Source organism: Nannobrachium achirus (genome assembly GCF_963921795.1).
Source record: "Nannobrachium achirus genome assembly, chromosome: 23".
Classification (NCBI taxonomy): Eukaryota; Metazoa; Chordata; class Actinopteri; order Myctophiformes; family Myctophidae; genus Nannobrachium; species Nannobrachium achirus.
This window is the reverse complement of record NC_137830.1, coordinates 9,434,766-9,458,393: the sequence shown is the minus strand read 5'-3', so window position 1 is coordinate 9,458,393 and position 23,628 is coordinate 9,434,766. Positions and strand designations below refer to the sequence as shown.

At 42.0% G+C, this 23,628-nt stretch overlaps 2 protein-coding genes across 2 annotated transcripts in view; both read right to left on the bottom strand.

Annotated features, from left to right (window-relative positions):
- LOC308308431 (protein NLRC3-like) overlaps window positions 1-16,383 on the bottom strand; it is a gene marked incomplete at both ends in the record, with an annotated part of 40,604 nt that extends 24,221 nt beyond the window's left edge. Inside the window, 7 exons of the mRNA XM_080753847.1 lie at window positions 4,571-4,701; window positions 6,813-6,862; window positions 7,381-7,533; window positions 7,617-7,720; window positions 8,979-9,081; window positions 10,956-12,701; window positions 16,259-16,383. Of these exons, the coding sequence (XP_080609973.1) occupies window positions 4,571-4,701; window positions 6,813-6,862; window positions 7,381-7,533; window positions 7,617-7,720; window positions 8,979-9,081; window positions 10,956-12,701; window positions 16,259-16,383 (2,412 nt within the window). The remainder of the gene's footprint in view (window positions 1-4,570; window positions 4,702-6,812; window positions 6,863-7,380; window positions 7,534-7,616; window positions 7,721-8,978; window positions 9,082-10,955; window positions 12,702-16,258) is intronic.
- LOC308308739 (protein NLRC3-like) overlaps window positions 1-23,628 on the bottom strand; it is a gene marked incomplete at both ends in the record, with an annotated part of 195,327 nt that overhangs the window by 51,971 nt on the left and 119,728 nt on the right. The window lies entirely within an intron of this gene.

Genomic DNA, 23,628 nt, shown 5'->3' with positions numbered 1-23,628 from the left:
AGAAATTGAATTTCCACAAGGTAGAGTGAAAATGAATACAATATATTTATTTAACACCAAAATCAAGAACTCTGAGACAACACGCATGCTAGTGTCGCTCCCGTTCTCTGGGCAGTGTCTTATTTATACAAGACAGTGTGACAAGAATAGAGCCTCTTTTCCACAGGCCCAACACCACACCACTCCACACCGCCCACTTGTGCCAGGTTTTCCACTACAAGGACCTGGGTAGAGTGGTGTGAAAGTGGTACTAAACATGGTACTAAAAAGTATCCAATCTAGAGTAGGTCTGAGCTAGGCCAAACAGGGCCAAACTTCATAATGACTGCATGATCACTCACTAACTTTTCATTTAGACCACCAGGATATAGTAATACATGATAATAGATTCTATTGTGTCATAACCACTTTTTATAATCTATTATAGTGTATTATAATTATCATAGTAATACATTAATACTTTATATTGTATTATAATCACAGTTATAATCCATTATAGTGTATTATAATTTAGGATAGTTGTAATACAAATTTATATTGTATTATAATCACAGTTAAAAGGGTCAATTTGTTTCTTACCGATGGGGGTACTTTTGTGTAATGGAAAATTTTATGTGGTGCGGTGTGGTGTGGTGTGGTGTTATGTTATGTTATGTTATGTTTTATTTATTTGATATGGACATCACAATCACATTGGACGAACCAGATGCATTGATATAAGTGATTTTAGCACAAGTACTAATTCTCATCACCTGTCCACAGGAGGCTTTTCTATTTTACAATAGTCAAATCTAACACCCAATCAAGTACAATAAACGTTAATACTAATCTAAAACCCAGTCAAGTACAAACACATATAATATGTGTTTACCAATATGAACTAACATACCACAATCTGACCCTTCAGCTTGTGGGACATACAACATCAGGTGTGGTGTAGTGTGGTGTAGTAGGTGCTAAAGCTGCAGTCAAAAAGGGGCTTAGGTGAAGGACGTGTCTATTCTTACAGAAGTCTTCCATATATGCAATGATCACCAGCTTCGACTGCTCTCTTCGCATTCAATCAGACTTTTTCACCATTTCTCAGACATTTGAATGCAGAGAGTATCCACAGGGTATCCACGGAGTATCCACGGGGTATCCTGTTTCCGTGCACTATGATGTACATCATTCATCCAAGGCACTTTACATAGATTGTGCAACTGCTCCCACCTCACTGTTTGGCAGGGGTGTCGCACCAAATTCTGGGCCCTGGGTACAAGGATTCACTGTAGGCCCCCCATGAAGGGGGGGGGGGGGGGGGGGGGTTACCCCATTTAGACTGGGAATGCATTATTGTGTGCTTTAACTCTTAAAAAATTGTAGATATACAAGCTCACAGCGCAGCTTGTAGATCTACTATTTTTGAAGAAATGTGTCTGAATATTTCAAATCCTAGGTTTTTTTTTAAAAAACCTATGTTTCTATGTCAGTGGTGCTCAAACCTTTTCATGTGAAGGACCCATATGAAAAATACATACTCAAAGATTTGCACACATTATCACGACTTTTCAAAGAATTGCAGTTCTGCAAGCTCGCAGCCTGGCACTCGTTGCCACGCTGTGAGCTTCTATATCTGCTATTTCTCAAGAGCTAAAGTATAAAATAATTAAGGCCCCTCCTCCACCTTGGGCCCTAGTAACTCAGTCCCACTTTTCCCCCCCACTTGTGACGCCCCTGCTGCTTGGTGTTGCTGCTGCTGTCCTGTCTACTGACAGCTGTGAGAAAAGCAAACTTATGTTAAGATTAAGATGTTTGCTTTTCAAATGTTTGCGCACATTTTGAGATGAATGTATACTGTATCAACTCAGTCGCCACATGAAAACGTTGGCTCGTCACTAAATTGCGCTAGATGAAAACGTTTGTATATTAACGCAGGGGTTCCCAAACCTTTTTGTCTCAGGGCACCCCATAAATATTTTTTTTTAATCCGAGGCACCCCTACATTATAATTTTCACTCCCAACACCTTATATTTATAGCATATCGTCGACGTCGTTGTCGGGTGGAAACCTTGTATGTCCAAAACCGTTAGTTTTGTATTTATCATCTATAAAATGTACTAAACTAGTGAAAACAGCAGATCTACAAGCACACAACACCTGGCGTCGTGTGCTTGTAGATCGGCTGTTTTCACTAGTTTTGTGCGACAGAGGTTTCTGCCTGACAGTAATGATATTTTAGTGATTATGTTGCGAGGAAAACGTTGAGATAACAGCCATTTTGGTTAGAACTGACTTTGTACTTTGCAAGTTTAAAATTATACTAAATATTTTTTCAAGTGTCCAAATAAATTCCAAATATTATCAAATTATCTCGCGGCACCCCTGGACTGCCATCGCGGCACCCCAGGGTGCCCCGTCACCCACTTTGAAAACCCCTGAATTAATGTACTATCGGCAAAAAATCGTTTCTATACGAACGTTGTCTATATTGTATCCAGATAACGTCCTCCTGCCAACCCATTGTTCCTGCCGGGACTGCAGGGGATTCCATATGACGCAATGACCAAATATGGACAGATGGGGATATCCCACACTCCCACGGCAGCCACAGCATTGTTGCAATATGACATAAATATATTTTATTTTAATTATTTACAGGTGGTAACCGCGGAGACTAAAACAATGTGAGAACTGTTACAATAAACAGAAATTAAAACGAATAGATTAACATAAATATTATATGTAAATATGAACCCTCAAGCACATACCAGCTGACGTCAGCAGGGGGCAGCAGTGGCTCAGTGGCTCAGGGGTAGAGTTGCAGTCTTAGAACACAGACGGTTCCTGAAGGGTTCCCAGTTCGATCCCAGGCTCCCCCAGAGTTAGTGTGGAAGAGTCCTTGAGCAAGACTCTGAACCCCTAGTTGCTCCCGGTGAGCAGGTTGGTGCCTTGCATGGTTTCCTTCGCCATTGTATGAATGTGTGTGTGAATGGGTGAATGTAATGCACAATCTATGTACAAGGGCCTTGGATAAAGGTGCTATATAAATGCACCATTTACCATTTAGGTCACTTAAGTCAGTGAGGGTGCAGGGATGACATTGGAATTGATCCGTTGAACACAACTACATTTGGAGGTTGGAAGCACTCCTGGGAAATCACTCAACAGTGGGCAGTGGGACGGTATTGAAAACGAGCACTTCCAAACTCTTGATAGATAGAGGGATAGATAGATAGATAGATGGATAGATAGATCTATTAAATGGCAGATCTACAAGCTCACTGAGAGTGTACAAATGGAACCAAACGGACCCTTATGGGCCTGTATCTGAGTGTGTAAAATGGAACCAAATGGATATGTGTGTGTGTGTGTGTGTGTGTGTGCGTGCGTGCGTGCGTGCGTGCGTGCGTGCGTGAGCACAGAATAACCCTCACAAAACAATCCATTATTATTATGTCTTTAATTAATACAATTGTATCAGCGTTGAATGTAACTTTGGCACAATTTAAATGGTTTCATTTTCTTGAAGATATTAGTAAATATACATGAAAGGTTTGAAATAAATGTTTTACATTTTATAATAAAATGTTATAGCTTAAGAAAAAAGGATTTTCAAAACACCATGTCCAATGTTTGACCAGTTTATAGTTTCATTACTTTTAGAAGTGCTTTCGTTGTCACTTCACTGTCATCTGGGGACCCCCTGGGGGTCCCTCTGGTGGTCCCCAGATGGGGGTCCCCCTGGGGGTCCAGACCCACAAGTTGAGAACAAACCTTTTCATGTCAATCTGAGAGGTTTGTGCCAGAGACTACATTTGTACAAGATTCCTTGTTTGAAAATATAGCAGATCAACAAGCTCACAACGTACCACAGTGCGGTGAGGCAATTTATACAGTAAATGGTTAAAGTGGTTACACAGATTTTTACGCTATATACCTGAATGTTGCTGGGGACCCCCTGGAACCCCCTCAAGGACCCATTGGGGTCCCCGGACCCCCACTTTGAGAACCACTGTATTCATGATATATAAATCTGTACAATGTGTTAGACCCCCATCGCTATGGAAACCAAACCATATTGATTCTGTAAACCCCCCCTCCCCCCTCCTAATTATCACATTATGATACAACACCCTGTCTGTCTGTCCTCACACCCTGTCTGTCAGTCTGTCTGTCCTCACAAAGAGACACAGAGGAGTCAGGCAATAACCCAAAGGCAGCATAGAGAGGTTCAGTGAATGTGGTCTGGACGGTGTAAAGGTGTCTCAGTGTGTTTGAGGACACTTCATAGAAGGACAGAATCCCACCAGGACAGTCCAGATACACTGCTACTCTGTTGGAGTCAGAGGGACGAACAGGAAGGTAAGTGTCCTTACTATTGTGTGAGACAACGTATCTGTTACCATGGTTACCATCTAAATAGATACAGTCCAGTTTCCAGGACATTTTATTTTGTCCAAGCCTACAGTCATCACCCTGTCCTTTCCTACTGATTCCTCTGTAGGTCACTCCTATATGAACCACTCCACTCCTCTCTACCTCCCAGTAACAGCGTCCAGTCAGACCCTCTGTACACAGAACATTGACCTGTCCATCAAACCTGTCTGGATGATCAGGATATGAATGAAGCTGTTCCACCCGAGTCGCCTTCCGGTTGTTCTCTGACAGAGAGAGTTCTGTGGCTGCTGTGTTTGTGTCCAGTGTGAGACGATGTGAATCTGAGAAAACACAGTAAACATTAAAAACATCCCTCACTGAGTGACACGCACACACACACACACACACACACACACACACACACACACACACACACACACACACACACACACACACACACACACACACACACACACACACACACACACACACATGTTCATATTTTTTTCAAAAATAGCAGGTCTACAAGCTCGCAGCACGGCACCAAGTGATGCTCTGTGATCTTGTAGATCTGCAGACCTAATGTGTTAATACAGCATCACACTCATTTGAACCACTATATCCATATTTTACACGTTAGCTATTTAGCACATTAGAGCTATAAAACATCTGTGTCATTTTAGATTAGATCTTTTTATTTAGCAACAAGGAATGTCAGAAAACTCTTTTCTCCAGATTCTAACTTTTTGTGATTTTTCCTAAGCTAGCGCCCCCTACTGTACTTGATCATACTACAGCATTACACAAAAGAACCTAAAGTAGCAGATCTACAAGCTCCAAACATGGCGTGAAGTGACGCTTTTGGAGCACAGATGTTTTCTAGCTCTAAATGTTTTAAATAGTCAACGTGTAAAACATGGATAAAGTGGTTCAAATGAGTGTAATGCTGTATTAAACATTTTGCTGGGGACCCCCTGGAACCCCCTAAGGACCCCTGGGGGTCCCCAGACCACACTTTGAGAACCAATGCTATAAAGAACCATCAACCACTTTAACCCTTCATCGACCGGTGTCCCCCAGGGCTCTATACTTGGTCTGCTCAGTTTCCAAAATAGCCGATCTACAAGCTCAAAACGTGTCGTAGCACGATGTGCTGTAAGCTTGTAGATCTGCTATTTACGATGAATGTTCACATATTAAGACATGTCCAACATTGGGACGCAGGGTTTAAATGGTTAATGGTTCAAAGAAGGTTCTTTGAGGAACAATTTGTGCTTGTGAGCTTGTAGATCTGATATTTTTCAGAGCCCTGAGGAACTCCAGTCAGTGAAGTGGGTTTAAGTGTTTAACATATAAAATAAATATCATTAAAATAACGTTTTATTAATTAAAATCAGTTCCTGATTGAAGGTCTACTTAACCACTTGAACCCTAGTGAACCTATTCTGTATTCATAATTCTAAAACAGCAGATCTTCAAGCTCACAACATGTTGCAATGCAACAAACACGACAGACAGACAGACGTTGTGAGGTTGTAGATCGGCTACTTTCACTGTATTTAGACAGTTCTGTTTTAATGCATTTATTTTGGGTGAAATGTTCTTCATTTCAATACAACAATACATTGATACAAAATTAAAAAAAAAAGTTTTTTTTTTATACTTGAGTATTTACTCGAGTATATACTTTTTCCACCACTGGTTGTCAGGACAGAAACATTTCCAAACATGGAATAAATTCCTTCTCAAGACATTTCCTCACTAATGTGTTTGTAAAGATGTCTAGTAACACATTTCAAAAGGTTGAAACTCCCCTAGGGCAGTGGGAACAGCCACGCCCACTTTTCCTGCTCGTCACAAAGCCTTGTTTTGTGTGAGAATCTATATTTGTGGGAGCGTGTCAAATTAAAAAGTATCTTTATTAGTTTGTTGAATCCTAGGAGACACTGCTCCTCAGGAGTCCAGATCACCTGGAGGTCCTCTGGTTCCTCCAGAGGTCCTCCTGGATGGAGTGGAGGAGTGGAGCAGGACTAGGGTGCACCTCACCTGGGTAGAGGGCAGCATGAGGTCCTGGGCTGTTCCCCCTCTCCCCTCTATGGATGTGGTCAGCAACACCACACTTCTCAACACTTTGTATCTGCTGAATAAGAGCTAAGCCTGTTGCCACTTCACACACTGATTGAACTGTGTTTTAAATGGTCTCTCTAGGGGTCCTGAACCCCAGTTTGGGAACCACTGCCCTGGAGGGGGGTTGAATTGCAATGTTTTGGATTGTGTTAATAAACACCTTTAAAACACATTGCTGAAGATTTTTATTATATAATATCTCCTGAATACAGTGAGGGAGGGGCCAACAGAGTATAGGCAGACAGACAGACAGACAGACAGACAGACAGACAGACAGACAGACAGACAGACAGACAGACAGACAGACAGACAGACAGACACTCACATCTTGTAAGGAGTTGAGGTTTAATCCAGTGTTCTCCTGAATGATTCACACTGTAGGAAATAGAACAACAATGAATCAATGTCTGACTGTCTAACACACTGTCTCCACTACCTGACATAGTTCTGTTCATTTTGATATCACACACACACACACACACACACACACACACACACACACACACACACACACACACACACACACACACACACACACACACACACACACACACACACACACACACACACACACACACACACACCTGGTAAAAACAGTGTTTTGTTTTAGTGTCCAAACCTCTTGGAATGACCTACAGCTCACACTAAAGATCTGTTCTCCTAGAACACGGTGGGCAGTTTTTATTTACAGAGTTCCATACTGACTTTGATAAAGTGAGCCAAGGGACAAAACTTGAAACGCACTCTAAACATATTTTTTAATTGAATTATAATTTTGAAATAAAATAAAATAAATAAAAACAAAGAAGCCCCCCTCCCACCTGGCCAGCCAGTTCAACATTGTAAGGGAAACACTGCACTAACCAACATGGCGACAGTCCAAGTCTACTCACTTCAGAGTCTCCAGTGCAGCAGAGAGCTTCTTCAGACCAGAGCCTCCTAAGTGGCTGAAGTTCAAGTCCAGCTGTTTCAGATGGGAGGGGTTGAAGGTCAGAGCTGAAGCCAGAGAAGAACAGCCTTCCTCTGTGAGCCCACATCCTGACAACCTGCAGAGAAATCCATATTTAACAAAGTGCTGTTGATGTTCAAGTAGAGATCCACACAGAGAGAAAACACACTATTTATTTACCTCAGGATCTGCAGTCTACACTCTTCACTCTTCAGTAGAGCAGAGAGTTGGTCCAGTTGTGATTCCTGCAGGCAGTTGAAACTGATGTCCAATTCTTTCAAATGGGAAAGATTAGATCTGAGAGCTGAGACCAGGATGTCAAATCCTCTCTGTGTGATGTGACAGCCAGCAAGTCTGTAATTAAAGATTACATATCTGGATTGATTATCAGAGTTTTGGAGGAGGGACCAAAGAGATGAAAAAACAGGCAGGCATGAATAATGTGAAATAAATCATGGTAATTTTCCAACAGGAAGCTAACTGTATGACGTCTGACATCATAGATGTCTTATGTTATAGACCAGGGGTTTTCAAAGTGGGTGACGGGGCACCCTGAGGTGCCTCAGAATTATTTGATGATATTTGGCAATATCACAACATTAATATCACTTCACTATGTGAACACCTGATTTGCACTGTAGACGAGTTATTTTTCCATCTACAGCCAACTCTTCACCAAAAATAGCAGATCTACAAGCTCACAACGTGTCACGTTGTGATGCGTTGTGAGCTTGTAGATCGGCTATTTTTTGGTGAACCTTCCCCCCAGAATAGGGCTGCTGGGGTTCAAGTGGTTAAACGTCAAGTATAAAGTTATTTTCAGTCAGTTCTGATGGAAACAGATATTTCTCTGTGACGTAGCCTACCGTATCTCAGGTGGAAAGATGTGCATATTTGCATCACTTATGTAAGATTCTAAAAATTAACAGTGTAATTCAGGGGTGCCGTGGATGAAAAGGTTATTTACAGGGGTGACCTGCGTCAAAAGGTTTGAAAACCCCTGTTATAGACCACATGAGACTCACAAAATATGTCCACATATGGGCATTCCAAGTTATTGGCTTAATATTGATTATATCAGTGATCTCCATAGTCCATATACAGTATGGGCATATTCTTGTTTCTAGTCAGTGTGGGTTACCATGATATCAACCTTATTGACTAAATGAAACGGACAACAGACTGCTGGTGCTGGTGGGCTGGGGAACCAGCAAACCTTCCAGTCTGTGTCTACACCAGTTTGACATTCAATGATTGTGTAAGTGGACGTGATAATTCCCTAGCAGGCCATGATGGATCACATATTGTATTTACTGTACCGTATCATTGTGATGTGATGCCAGAGTGAGGACTAACCAACACAAACTCTAACCGTACCAGGATTCTACTCCTCTTATTATAATCTTATTATAATCAAACAATAAATAATAAAACAGAAGTAATCTAAATAATGCTGGTTAATTAATCTGACCTCAGTATCTCCAGTTCACAATGTGGACTCTTTAATCCAGCAGAGATGAGTTCCATGAATGAATCCTCCACGTTGTTATAACTGAGATCCAATTCTCTTAGATGTGAAGGATTAGAGCTGAGAGCTGAAGCCACAATTTCATAATCTGGCGTTTCAAGAATGCAGCCAACAAGTCTGTAATGTAGAATATGTCAAAACAGAGATTATCAACACAGATTAGATCAAGTTCATGTTTGAATCACATGGTGAGGGTTGTGTACTCAATGCAGTGCCAAAAGCATTTACAATTAAACCAGGGGTGCCTAATGTGAACAAAATGTGAACGTTTGTTATGTGTGCATCTTTAAATGTTTTTCTATGTTCATAGGAGTTTTGTCATTCTATAGGGTCAAGACCACTTGACCTTTGGTGTTGTCAAAGGTTTTTAGGGCACAAAGTTCAAATGCCAGGGCCGGAAGGTCATCAAATAAAACAATGATTTAAAGTCCATGGAAATAATTAATTTAACACTGCCATTAACGAGTATACTTGTTAATTGGTACGTGCGCACGCACGCACACACACGCACGCACGCACGCACACACACACACACACACACACACACACACACACACACACACACACACACACACACACACACACACACACACCACAGGAAATTATTCATTTTTAAAGTAAAAAAAATGAAATAAAAGCGGTTAAAAGCGGTTCTACACGGCGGCAGAACCGCTTAATATAATAGGGTTTACTCCACTGTGGAGTAGAAGTAAATGTATTGGAAATAGGACACAATAGCCTACAAATACCTCGAAAGTACAGTACTTGAGTAATCTACTTAGTTATTTTACACCAGTGGTTCTCAACCTGTGGGTCGGGACCCCGACCCCCGGGGGGTCCCCAAATTATTTTGGGGGGTCCCCAGAGGATTAAGCTAATGTGCAACGTTGTTTTCTCACTCAACAGTAAACACACCAACATAAAGTTTAAGATTAAAGGTACTGCATCTACACATTTCTAAAGTGACAATTTAAGGACCTTTTAATACCTCTAAAATGACAAATTAAACATTGGCCAAATTTCAGTGTCAGGAATTGTGAAAATAGCAGATCTACATGCTCACGACGCCTCATGTAGATCTGCTATTTTCACAATAGAACCGTGTTATTCAAAATGTAATTCCTCAACTCTTAGTGCTCGTCAGGATGGGGGGTCCCCAGTTAAATATGATTATTTTGGGGGTCACAGCCTGAAAAGGGAACCCCTGAGAACCACTGCTTTACACCACTGTCTACAGCAAGCATGGTTACCAAACTTTTTAGCCTGTGACCCAAGAGGATGAGAGGACGCGGTTTAATGCCTTTATAGCCTACGTTGTCTTGTCTTGGTGTTTTGTTTGTATATTCCTTATGCCTGCGTTGTTTTCACCACTAGTCCACAACGCACCATCATGACGCACAGGGAGAGAGAGACGGACGACCATCAAATGGGGCGTCCATTGAAAGCCATGTCCTCTCTAAATAGTGCGCAGAAGCGTATTTCAAAACAAGAGCCTTTTTACTGTATACTATCGATCATTCAACACGTCTATTTTTAAATTGTACTGGAAATAGAAGTAGCCAGATAGCACAGACTTCAAGCCACTGATGTCAGAGCCTAGAGGGCTCTGACAAAAAGACGCCTGCAGGTCTTCTAGTGTCAAAAGAAAAGTGCAAAGATAGAGCCAGTGGAATGTGGCTTGCTTTCACCCAAAATCAACACATAGCAGAGAAAAGCAGATGCAGGGCCTCAAAAAGGAAAAGGAAACCCTCTGAGTGCTTTGACGAGTGCTCGCCGTGGCAGTGAGCGTCACGTGACGAGCACCCGTCATAGGCAGGACAATATTTAATAGGAATATGCTTTATTTGCACCTACACACTATACCACCAGTCACTGTTTGAGACCTGATTATTATTGGACATTTTACATCCCCTATCATTTCTACTTATAGTGTTATGTGTGATGGTAGATTGATCTACTTATACGTTTTAACTATGAACATGACTACTAACCGAGCCTTTCTGGTGTTCCTCACAGCTGGGACCAGTCTGGATTTCCCCCAGGCTGATGTTGTGTATTTGTGCAGGTCCAACTCATCCAGAACCTCCTCTGACGACAGCAGCATGTAGGCCAGAGCTGAACACTGGGAGTGAGACAGTTTTGTCTTTGATCCGTCCCCTGACTCCAGGTACTGTTGGATCTCCTGATGCAGTGAGTGGTCGTTCATCTCCATCAAACAGTGCAGGATGTTGATACATCTGTCAGGAGAGAACCTTTGATCCTTCATCTTCTTCAGGTTGTCGATGGCTCTCTGGATGCTCTCTGGACTGTGGTCTGTCTGATTTAGCAGGCCTCCTAATAGACGCTGGTTGGACTCCAGTGAGAGGCCATGAAGGAAGCGGACAAAGAGATCCAGGTGGCCATTCTTACTCTTTGTGGATAGTTCAAAGGCTCTCTTCAGGAATTCATCCAAGGAACCGACCTCAACTCCCAGGAATGTCTTCAGTACCTTCATGTTCCCCTTTGTGAACCAGTGGGACCATAGCCTCTTGTTCCTCTGTGTGTAACAGTGGAACAGGTAGACTGCAGCCAGAAACTCCTGGATGCTCAGATGAACAAAGCTGTAGACCCTTCTCTTAGATTGAACAGTCTCTTCTTTGAAGATCTCTGTGCACACACCTGAGCACAGCGAGGCGTCTTTCACATCAAGACCACACTCGTCCAGGTCTTCTTGGTAGAACATCATGCTACCTTTGTCCAGATGTTCAAACGCCAGCCTGCCCAGCTGCAGAAGAACCTCCCTGTCAGCCTCCATGAGCTGCTGTTGATTCACATCATGACTCTCATGGTACTTCTTCCACTTCCTCTTGGTCTGAACCCACAGGAAGTGGCTGTACATCGCAGTCTGGGTCTTGGGCAGCTTTTCTGTCTCGTCTGTCTTCAACATGTCCTCCAGAACAGTAGCAGTGATCCAACAGAAGACTGGGATGTGACACATGATGTGGAGGCTCTTTGACGTCTTCATGTGTGAGATGATTTTGTTGGCCAGCTTCTCATCACTGAATCTCTTCCTGAAGAACTCTTCCTTCTGGGGGTCTGTGAAGCCTCGTACTTCTGTCACCAAGTCAACATATGCAGGAGGGATCTGATTGGCTGCTGCAGGTCTGGTAGTTATCCAGAGGAGGGCTGAGGGGAGCAGATTCCCCTTTATGAGGTTTGTCAACAGCAAGTCCACTGATGATGTCACTGTGGCATCAGAAACAATGTCATTGTTGTTGAAGACATCAGAATCAATGTCAATGTTCTCGAATTTCAGCGTAAACCTGCTTTCATCCAGACCATCAAAGATGAAGCCAACCTTCCAGACAGCGAGCTGCTCTGCTGTGACCTTCTTTAATTCAGGGTGGAAACGATGAATCAGTGAGAGAAGACTGTGCTGCTCATCTCTGACCAGGTTCAGCTCCCGGAATGAGAAGGGAACCAGGAGAATGACATCTTGATTTTCCAAACCCTTTGCCCAGTCCAGAGTGAACTTACGCACAGAGAAGGTTTTTCCAATGCCAGCGATGCCCTTGGTCAGAACTCTTCTGTTGGGTTTATATCTGCCAAGGAGGAGGGGCTTAAAGATGTCAGAGCACTTGATTGGTTGGTCATGGAGGGTCTTCTTCTTGGAAGCTGTCTCTAGCTGCCAGACCTCATGTTGGTTATTAACCCCTTCACTCTCTCCTGCTGAGAGGTAGAGCTCTGTGTAGATGCTGCTGAGGGAGGGCACTTCAGTGATGTATGTCACACGATCAAGACGGTTCAAACCAACCTTATAAACCTTTAAATGCTCCAGTGGACTGACATCTGGTATGAGAAGACCATGAAGACATGTTAAACAATTTAACGTTAATTTATAAATTTACATATAATATACAATACCATTAAAACTATTTCTTATACCCTCCAAAAAATCGTCAATTCGTCAAAAAATACGGAAAAAAAGAAAAGAAAAAGAAAACTGCAAAATAAATACCATTGGATCATTGGATCATTTGTTTCTGTCTAAATGTATATGTTAATCTTCGGTATTTGGACATTGATACAGGAATACAATGTGGACATTTATTTAAAGATTTCAGTAATCGATATGAAAAGAATAATTAGTGTAAAAAGTGTCCAGTCTTACTTTGTTCACTTGTGGTTTGTCTGGATGTCTTCTGTTCAGGCGTGGTTCTGAGTCTCTCTCTGTGGAGATGAACACAATATAATATAGATAGTTAGTTAGTTATATAGATAATAGTTTAATAGTTTAATAACTTATATTATTTAATTATCCACTTAAAACCTTTGTACTTTGTCCTTCAATGAATACCGCCGATATACAAGCTCAGGAAGTGCTGTGATGCTGTGTGTTGTGAGCTTGTAAATCTGCTCTTTTTTCCATTCCAACATCAAACAAGAAGCAGAGTGCGCGAAGTGCCTTACAGACGAGGCCTTACAGACCAGGCCTTACAGACCAGGTGAATGGAGGACATTGGAGGTAGTGGTCTCACTCTACTGGATGTAAATACAAATGTTACTGGGGGTGAGATCTGATTTATTTAACCACATCTAGGTGAACATTCAGCCAAAATAGCAGATCTACAAGCTCATGACTTGTTGATGTATAGGGCCCCCCCACTGTATATTGTAAGAAACTCTTTTCTCTGTCTCTTTTTACATAGATTTCATAGATAGCTTCATAGAGTTGTTTGACATACATTATCATTTCTATTAATATGTTGGATTCATGTTAATGTGTTTTCAGACAGTGAACCTTTTTACTGTCATTGGCTCTGCTCTTTTTCCCTCTACACCTACTCTCAGAAAATAGCAGATCTTCAAGCTCATGTTCCCCATCACGGACCCCTGTAGTAACTCTGAGGTCCCCGTAGGGGTCGGGTTAGGGTTGGTTGGACCCCCTGTTGAAGACACCTGCTCTATATACTTCATTGATCAGGATTCCTAGCTACATGGTCACCTCCATTTCCCCTGTAAAAGGCAAATACATATCATTTAGGGCATACATGGGCAACTGTCAACTTAATGCGACCCGCAGATTAATATCGGAATACTGATATAGTATTGTTTTCAGCTGTTACAATTCCAAACATGCAAACATGACCCGCTTTAATTACTTCAGCTACAGAAAAACATACTGTCAAAAAAATAGCAAAAATAGCAGATCTACAATCTCATAACGCGTCGCACTGCAAAGCGTTTTGAGCTTGTAGCTCCTCTAGTTTTGTTAGCTTTCACAGTATATGCATTGTGGCCCTCTGGACTGAGTGTGGAAATATAGTGGCCCTCTCCTTCATCAAAGTTGCCCACCCCTGATTTTTAGGGGGTCCAAAAGGCCAGATACATTTCATTTAGAGGGTCCAAAAGGCCAGATACATATCATTTAGGGCAGGGTTCCCCAATTAGTATTCCCCAAGGGCTGAATTATGTCTAGGGTACCAAGCCGAGGGCCACAACATTGCGGGAGGCGGCAGCGGCGTTCCCGCTACTCCAGCGACAGTTAAGATATACTAGTGTTTTTGCTGCTCTTATGCCACCATTATTATAATTATTATTGGTTGTGGCACTAATAATTTAGCCCTGGGATTCTTAAATCCTGTGTTGAGTGTCACACAAGGAGAAATGCACTCCTTAAAGTTAAAACAAAATAAGTTAAAAACCAATTAACCAGTCTGCTTGAAAATAGGCCCATCTGCCCAACAGCAGCCAGTTGACAGTACAGAGACATAATTGCCTTCCTTTGATGTGTTAACGAGTGGCCGTCAACTACTTACTAGCATCAGCTGGACAGACAGACACACACAAACCTTCCCTCTGCAGTGCTCGAAAAGTGAATAGAGTCTGTCTCATTTCTCTCCAAAAGCCCTTGAATATGATTGAAGGATTACTGTGATTATGGTAAGCTTACGTTTCACTGATCATAACTGTAACTTTCACTAGTCCCCCAAAAATATGTTTTTGAAAAATATATATATATATTTTTTTGACTGGGGTTGGGTAAAGGCAAGACAGAACCCCGCCGCGGGCCGCAAATATTCCGCAGGCCGCCTATTGGGGAACCCTGATTTAGGGGGTCCTCGCCAAATACATCATTTAGGGTGTCCAAAAGGCCAAATACATATCATTCAGGGGTCCTCGCCAATTCATTTTATTAAAGTGATAAATCACAAAAGAATTGTCTCTAGACACTTTCCATGTAGAGCAGAGAGCTCATCTTGTCCCATCCTGACCAAGCAGTGGCAAAGCTCTTATAAGAGAGAGAAGCTGTTCATTGACATACTGTGTGTGTGGAGGTCCAGGAGCGATGAAATCTCATTACAATACATTTGTTTCAATGAGGATGTCCTGACCTACCGCGAGCGATGTCGTGGCATGATGCAACGTTGTCCACCCCTCCTTTTTTCGCTCGCAGAGTCTCTATTTGAGCGAAGTTTCGCTGCGATGCCCTAGAGGTAAATGGCAATGTCCTGCTCCACAAAAAAGGTTTCGTGGGACATCGCGTCACGTCGTTCGCGTCGTTGGCAGTGCGGATGAGGTGTTAATGTTCTTATATCACTGTAGACTCAGTCTAACACCAAGGAGGTCGAGACGACACCCCACAGTAGTCCTGACAGACCTACTATGCGGACAACATCGGCCTGCTCTCCAACAACGTGGAACAAGCACAGGAGATCCTGAACAAAGTGGAGTCACAGTGTGCCAAGGTTGGCCAATAAAACTGAGGTAATCACCTAACATGCTATCAGAACATCCATCACAACAACAGGAGGCACTGATCTGAAGGAAGTCAAGGCCTTCAAGTACCTGCAGGCTCATGGGTCAACTCAACCTGAACCCTGAACGGTATGACCAGTGTATGGAACTCTAACCTCCCCCAACAAATCAAACTCTTCTTCTACAGTAGAGTATGTTCTCCTAAATGCCAGTGAATACTGGACCCCGAAACCAACCTGGCAACCCAAGTCTCTACATGGGTGCTACACCAGTATGTTAAAACCAACCAGGTAGAAGTCTCTACGTGGGTGCTACACCAGAATGTTGAAACCAGCCATGCAGAAGTCTCTACCTGGGTGCTACACCAGAATGTTGTAGCACCTAGCACCTCTTATTAACATTAAGTCAAGATAGCGGCTGAAAACACAGCCAAAAGGGCACGCACATCCAAGGCTGTATAGGCTGGGTACTGGACTAAAATGTATACATAAAAAAGTCTGCGGACCAAATTGCTGCTCCCAATGTTATAGTTAGAGTAAATGATATCCAGTCTTACTTTGTCCACTTGTGGTTTGACAGTGTGTCTTCAGTCCAGGTGTCTTTCTGGATCTCCCTCCACATTGGGGACAGCCATGGTGTCCTGTTGGACCACACTGGTCCCAGTAGAGGAAATACCGCCATGGAGTTGCATTTGAAATCCAGCCCACTATGTTGTGAAAGACAGAGTAGAAGAGAACACAACGTCGTTATAGAAGAGATTGTTGTGGACATCTTAAGTATTACTTACTCAAATGCCCTTGTACAAAGAGTGACACCATGGCATAATATCAAGATAAAGTAGTAGCAGTTCCTGCAGAAACTGTGTGGACTTGCTGAAACAGGCACAAAGTGTATTACAGTATTATGTACAGTGGAAAATGTACAAACTCCACACTGCTCACTTTACACCGGGTGTGATTTAGTTTTATTGCCTCTGCCAGGCCGGATGGCTGAAGGCCAAAGACTTAAGTTAAACATTTTAAAAAGTATAAAACATTGTAAAAAGAAAAATACAGGCAATAATAACTGCATGAAGCTGAAAAAGTTACATTTCTAGCACAAAGAATGTGGAAGAAGTAAGATGCTAAATAAATATAAAGTGGGGGCAAAAAGGACAACTTTAGTTTTTTACAACAAGGTTTCATATTTTAGATTGTAATTAAAGAATATAAAAGATGAGTGTTAAAATGATTTCATTTACTTCTTTCTATTGTTTTAGAGATTCTTATTTCAGTGGTTGGGGGCATGCGTACAAGTGGCTAAATATGTCATTTTACACAGAATAAGTCCATTCCCAAGATACAACGCAACCTTTCATGGTTGGATGTGACTTATGGGGGCTAGAAGTGTTACTGTAAATAGCAATAAAGAAGCTGGCTTATTGGGTCTAAAAAGACATTTAGCCACTTGTACACATGCCCCATTGCATATGCATGCCCCACATTTTAGCACGGTAAACGCGATAAAACAATAGAACGAAGCAAATGAAAACATTTTAACACTCACCTTTTCTTTTTTCTAATTACAATCTAAAATATGAAACCTTGTTGTAAAAAAACAAAGTTGTCCTTTAATTAGTGTGGACAAAGAGCCAGAATACATTTCAGAGCATGTTTATTTCCTCTTTGGGTGAAGACAAGTGTTGGCTACACACACAGAGCCGCAGCAATGGTAGTGCAAATGTTGCGGTCGCACAGGGCCTCGCACCTGGGGGTCCTCGTGCTGGGCAGTTTTTTTTTAAATAAATGTAAACAGAATCACCTTCCATCACAGACCTAAAATCTAGTTTTGATGAATCCACTTAAATAATCATGGCATGTAGTGGTGGAGGGGATTGGGGACTGAGCATTGTTTATACCTCCTGTTGGTCCGACCAGGTTAGCATTTCACCAGGTAAGCATTCACCAGCGTTAGTTTTACTGCAGAGGTTAGGGTTCGGGTTAAGTTTAGGTTTAGGTTATGGGATTGTTTTAATGCCAATATTATATCGGATTCGTACTTTTTTTTTACTCGCAAACAATGAAACATTACACATAAACATTGTAATTAGAAAAACATTAAAAAAAGTATGAATGTTTTTTTTTTTTTTTTTTTTAATGCTGTCATTCTCACAGCATTGCAGTAACAAGACAAAGAACAAATAAGAAAGAAATAATATCACCAATAAAAGGTACCACAAACACGGTACAATACAAGTTGCAGTGATAGATAGATAGATATATTCATCATTCTGTGGTGGTTGCGTAGTGATTCTACAGTTTACGACACGTTACGAAATTTGGTGTAACACCGGGTTACACGGTCATCTATTGGCGACATAAGGAGAACTTATTTGTGCACGTCTTAGTTGTTTACATTAATTTACGCTCACAACATGGTAGGGCTTGAGAGAAGCCCTTTAGTAAGGCTGTGGAAAGAGTTACTTTTCTCAGTGGGTAACGTAGTAACGTAACAGATTCATTTTTAAAGGCAGTAACGATGTAACCTAACGAGTTACTATAAAAAGTAACAATACCCAACACTGTGTGTTGCATATATAGATACAGGTTCACAGGTTAAGGTAGGTTAATTATTCACTCCACACATAGTAACGTTCAGTCGATAGGTAATGATTGGACAGGGATGGCACACTATTATAATAATCTGTCTTGTTTTTTAATAATTTGCACACTGTGCAACACGTGTGTCTTGTTATAGTGTTGTATATATTGTAATGGATTGACATACTGTATGTGTGGAGGTCCAGGTTCACTGAAGACAGGAGGATTTTCCATAGACCAGTCACTCTTCATAGACACACAGCTGGGTGTTGGAGACTCTGCTCTGGGTTGAACACTTCTGGAATCATAATAAATGTTTATACGGTTAGCATGTAAATGAAAATGACAGTTTATTAGTTTAGTATAACAGAGTGAAAGGTCTCGGGACGTTGAAGCAACAAAACATGCAGACAGTCAGTCTGTATAGTGCAGCCTCACCACTGAACAGCACATAGTGATTTGTAGCACTTCATTCACAAACTGTTCACATAGTAATTTATAATCTATAGTCATTTATAATTGATAGTAATAATGTATAATCTATAGTAATTTATAATCGATAGTATAATCTAACTATTAATTTACCGAATGTCTGTCTGTCTGTCCGTCTGCCGTCTGTCCGCATGCTGACATCACTGATTGCGACCGAAGGTCGCAGTATAACATGAGAAATGTTGCATCTTGTCTCCGTCTGTCTGTCTGCCTGTTCAGTCAGTCAATCAGTCTGTACACATTTTTACAGTCTATTGGTTCCCTTGTCACTGTGACATCACTCTGGCATCATGCTCTGATGTCACTGTGATGTCAGGGGAACCACTCTTAACAGAATGGGTTTGCTGCTCTGACCTCATGCTCTGGCTTGATGTCCCTGCCCATTTTTGGTAATGCCCATATATGGGCATGTTCTGCCAATCTCAACAGATGAGATTGGGTATACATCCATGGCCAGATAGCCAAGAATTGGTGCGACCTAGGAGGCGTCTTAATAGTACTAAAGAGTGTCACCACCATGGTAACAGCTGCATGCTGAAACAATGCCCAAATAATGTCTGTCTGACATGATGAAACAAGTGACCAAATTTGGAGATGACTGACATCCTACAGTGCCCGAATTTGGAGATGACATCACAGACTGGCCTGGACACGAAACACCATATAAGGGCATAAAAGAGAGTCAGACAGAAAGAGATAAGAGATCTCCATATACTGTATGTGCATGAACGGGACACAGACAGACAGACGGATACAATGGGTATTATTGCACAACTGGATGTCAATGGTGGTTATTCAGCCCAACGGGCACCGGTCTGGGTTCTCCAACATTAGTTCTGAGACTCCTCATCCCTCATACTGCACACCCCGGGCACAGGATTAGTCAATAGTTATGTATAATCTATAGTCATTTATAATCTAAATTATATATAAACATTGGACAGAGTGGACACAGTGGAACGCAGTAACGAGTTACTATAAAAAGTAACGATACCCAACACTGTGTGTTACATATATAGATACAGGTTGACAGGTTAAGGAAGCTTAATTATTCACTCCACACATAGTACACATGTGCAGTCGATATAGGTAATGATTGGACAGGGAGGGCACACCATTATAATACTCTGTCTTGTTTTTTAATAATTTGCACACTGTGCAACACCTGTGTCATGTTATAGTGTTGTGTATATTGTAAAGGATTCACATACTGTGTGTGTGGAGGTCCAGGTTCACTGAAGACAGGAGGACTTCCTTTAGAGCGATCACTCTTCACAGACACACAGCTGGGTGTTGGAGACTCTGCTCTGGGTTGAACACTTCTGGAATCATAATAAATGTTTATACGGTTAGCATGTGAATGAAAATGTCAGTATAACAGTATAACAGAGTGAAATGTCTTGGGTGATTTGAGTGATTTGTAGCACTTCATTCACAAACTGTTCTCATAGTAATTTATAATCGATAGTAATTCATAATCTAACTATCGTCAGATCGTCACTTCCGGTGCGCTGGTACAGGGGCAGCACCGCGACACAGCGTGTCATGTATGCCTTGTTTGTTTGTTTTTTTGTCTGTGTGCCTAAGTTATGTTGTGAGTCGTTATATGTAAGGATGTTTAAGATGAGGGCCGTGGAAATCGCTCTGCTGATCCTGTGGATAAACTTATGTGGATTATGCCTGACTGTGGAGCTTCGGAATCTACTTAACAGCGACACAAACAGCTGGCGTGGAGAGGCGTCCATGCACGGCTATGTGTACAGCTACAGCCGAGAGGAGCTGCTGGCACTACGACCAGAGCCAAAAACAACGACCACAAGCCACGTCGACACCTACCGGTGTTGAATAAAATCCCTGCGGAGTTGATCCGACAGCAGAGAAGGAAAAGAGGGAAGAAGGGAGGCAAAGAGAGTCACCTCAGGAGAAGGTCGACTCGCCCTCCACTCCCCTTTATCGTTCTGGCCAATGTACGAGCCATTCACAACAACATCGGCACAATACAGACCTATGCAAGGTACAGTCATGACTTTCGTGCGGCATCGCTGTTTTGTTTCAATGAAACCTGGTTAAAGCCATCAAAACCAGACTCACTGTATGAAGTCCCCGGTTTCACTCTGGTCTTACTAGACAGAGGTGGAGGGGGCGGATACGGTGGCGTGTGTGTGTACATCAATGATCGCTGGTGTCGAGCCTTTACAAAAAAAAAAACAGGATATTCGACGATCCCAACGTTGAAATCCTGGCTAAAAGAGGGGGGGGGGGGGGGGGGGAAGTACCAATGTCACTGTTCTGCGTTTTTGTCTCCACCAGCCGAAGGCATGGGGGAGAGTATGTTTTCCCCTTCGTCCGTCCGTCCGTGTGTCCGTCCGTCCGTCCGTGCGTGCGTCCGTGTGTCCTCGCAGTTTGTGTGCACCTAATCTCAGTCGCCGTTGGCCCGGTCGCTGCAAAAGTGAGCACACACATTCCCTGGATGCCAATCTAGAACCTCTGCCCTAATTTTTTCAAATGGGCCTTTTCTAGCGCCACCTAGTGGCCGATGTTCGCAAAACACATTTCTGTGCACTACTCTTACAGATTTTGTCCAAAAATCCTACAAATCGGTAGGCAGTATCTCGACAGTCATGTGATCGACACGGATCTGTCCGATTTTGCATATTCCATCCTGATTGGCTAAGATTGGCTTCCAAAGTTTGTAGGATTGAGCCGTTTTGAACAAAATGCCTCAAATCCCAAACGCAAAGTGCAATTATCGTGAAATTGCGCACACACGTTCCCACTAGGTCGTGGAAGAAATGCCACTTCAAATTTTTGAAATCAGCCTCATGGTGGCGCTATAACTGGCCAATTTGTGGTTTTACCTATAACTCCACCGATCAGTTTCAAACTTTGTAAGCGCACTCCCTAGAGGCCAAGGAAAAACCCTTTCCCTACATTTTTCACATCAGCCTTTTATAGCGCCACCAGGAGGCCGATTTATGTAAAACACCATTTTTCCTATTATTCCTTGAGATTTTATCCAAAAATCATGCAAATCGGTACACAGTATCTCTATAGTCATGTGATCAAGTCCGATCCGTCTGATATTTCATATTCCATCCTAATTGGCTAATATTGGCTTCCAAAGTTAGCAGGATTGCTCAGTTTTTGAATAAAATGCCTCAAATCAACAACGCAGCTTGCGATTAGTGTGAAATTTGCCACACATATTCCCACTAGGTCAAGGAACAAATGCTACCTTTTTCACATTGGGCTGTTATAGCGCCACCAGCAGGTAGACTTCAGCAAAACACATTTTTGGAACACAATGCTTCAAATCATGCATGCAGCGTCCGATTGCCATGAAAGGTCTAAGGTGAAGAACATATGCCACCCTTTTTACACTGGCCTATTATACAGTAGCACCACCAGGACGCCTGGCCTGGTGGAGACCTGTGCTCGGAAGAGCACTGCTTCTAGTTTTTTCTTTTTTTTTTTTTTGCTGCTTCTCAATGAAATAGCGGTTAGCTTCGCTCAAAAAAAATTATTGCAGCGATGTACTTCATTTCCCTACTGGCTTGAGCCCCCTTTGCTGTCTATGTGTGTATCTGGAGGTCCAGATTGGGTTTTGATTGGTTAATTGATTGACTGAATAGTAACAGGAATATTAACAGTACAGGTAATTTAGTCAAAATGTTTCATTCTCACAGCATTGCAGTTACAGGAAGACAAAGAACAAATAAGAAAGAAATAATATCACCACTGAAATGTACCATAAATACAGTACAATACAAGTTGCAGTGATAGATATATTCATCATTCATATTTATCCATATTGTGTTACATACATAGATACAGGTTCACAGGTTAAGATAGGTTAATAATTCACTCCACACATAGTAATGTGCAGTCGATAATGATTGGACAGGGAGGGCAAACTATTATAATACTCTGTCTTGTTTTTTAATCATTTGCACACTGTGCAACACGTGTGTCATGTTATAGTGTTCTGTATATTGTAATGGATTGACATACTGTGTGTGTGGAGGTCCAGGTTCACTGAAGACAGGAGGACTTCCTTTAGAGCGATCACTCTTCACAGACACACAGCTGGGTGTTGGAGACTCTGCTCTGGGTTGAACACTTCTGGAATCATAATAAATGTTTATACGGTTAGCATGTAAATGAAAATGACAGTTTATTAGTTTAGTATAACAGAGTGAAAGGTCTCGGGACGTTGAAGCAACAAAACATGCAGACAGTCAGTCTGTATAGTGCAGCCTCACCACTGAACAGCACATAGTGATTTGTAGCACTTCATTCACAAACTGTTCACATAGTAATTTATAATCTATAGTCATTTATAATTGATAGTAATAATGTATAATCTATAGTAATTTATAATCGATAGTATAATCTAACTATTAATTTACCGAATGTCTGTCTGTCTGTCCGTCTGCCGTCTGTCCGCATGCTGACATCACTGATTGCGACCCAAGGTCGCAGTATAACATGAGAAATGTTGCATCTTGTCTCCGTCTGTCTGTCTGCCTGTTCAGTCAGTCAATCAGTCTGTACACATTTTTACAGTCTATTGGTTCCCTTGTCACTGTGACATCACTCTGGCATCATGCTCTGATGTCACTGTGATGTCAGGGGAACCACTCTTAACAGAATGGGTTTGCTGCTCTGACCTCATGCTCTGGCTTGATGTCCCTGCCCATTTTTGGTAATGCCCATATATGGGCATGTTCTGCCAATCTCAACAGATGAGATTGGGTATACATCCATGGCCAGATAGCCAAGAATTGGTGCGACCTAGGAGGCGTCTTAATAGTACTAAACAGTGTCACCACCATGGTAATGCTGAAACAATGCC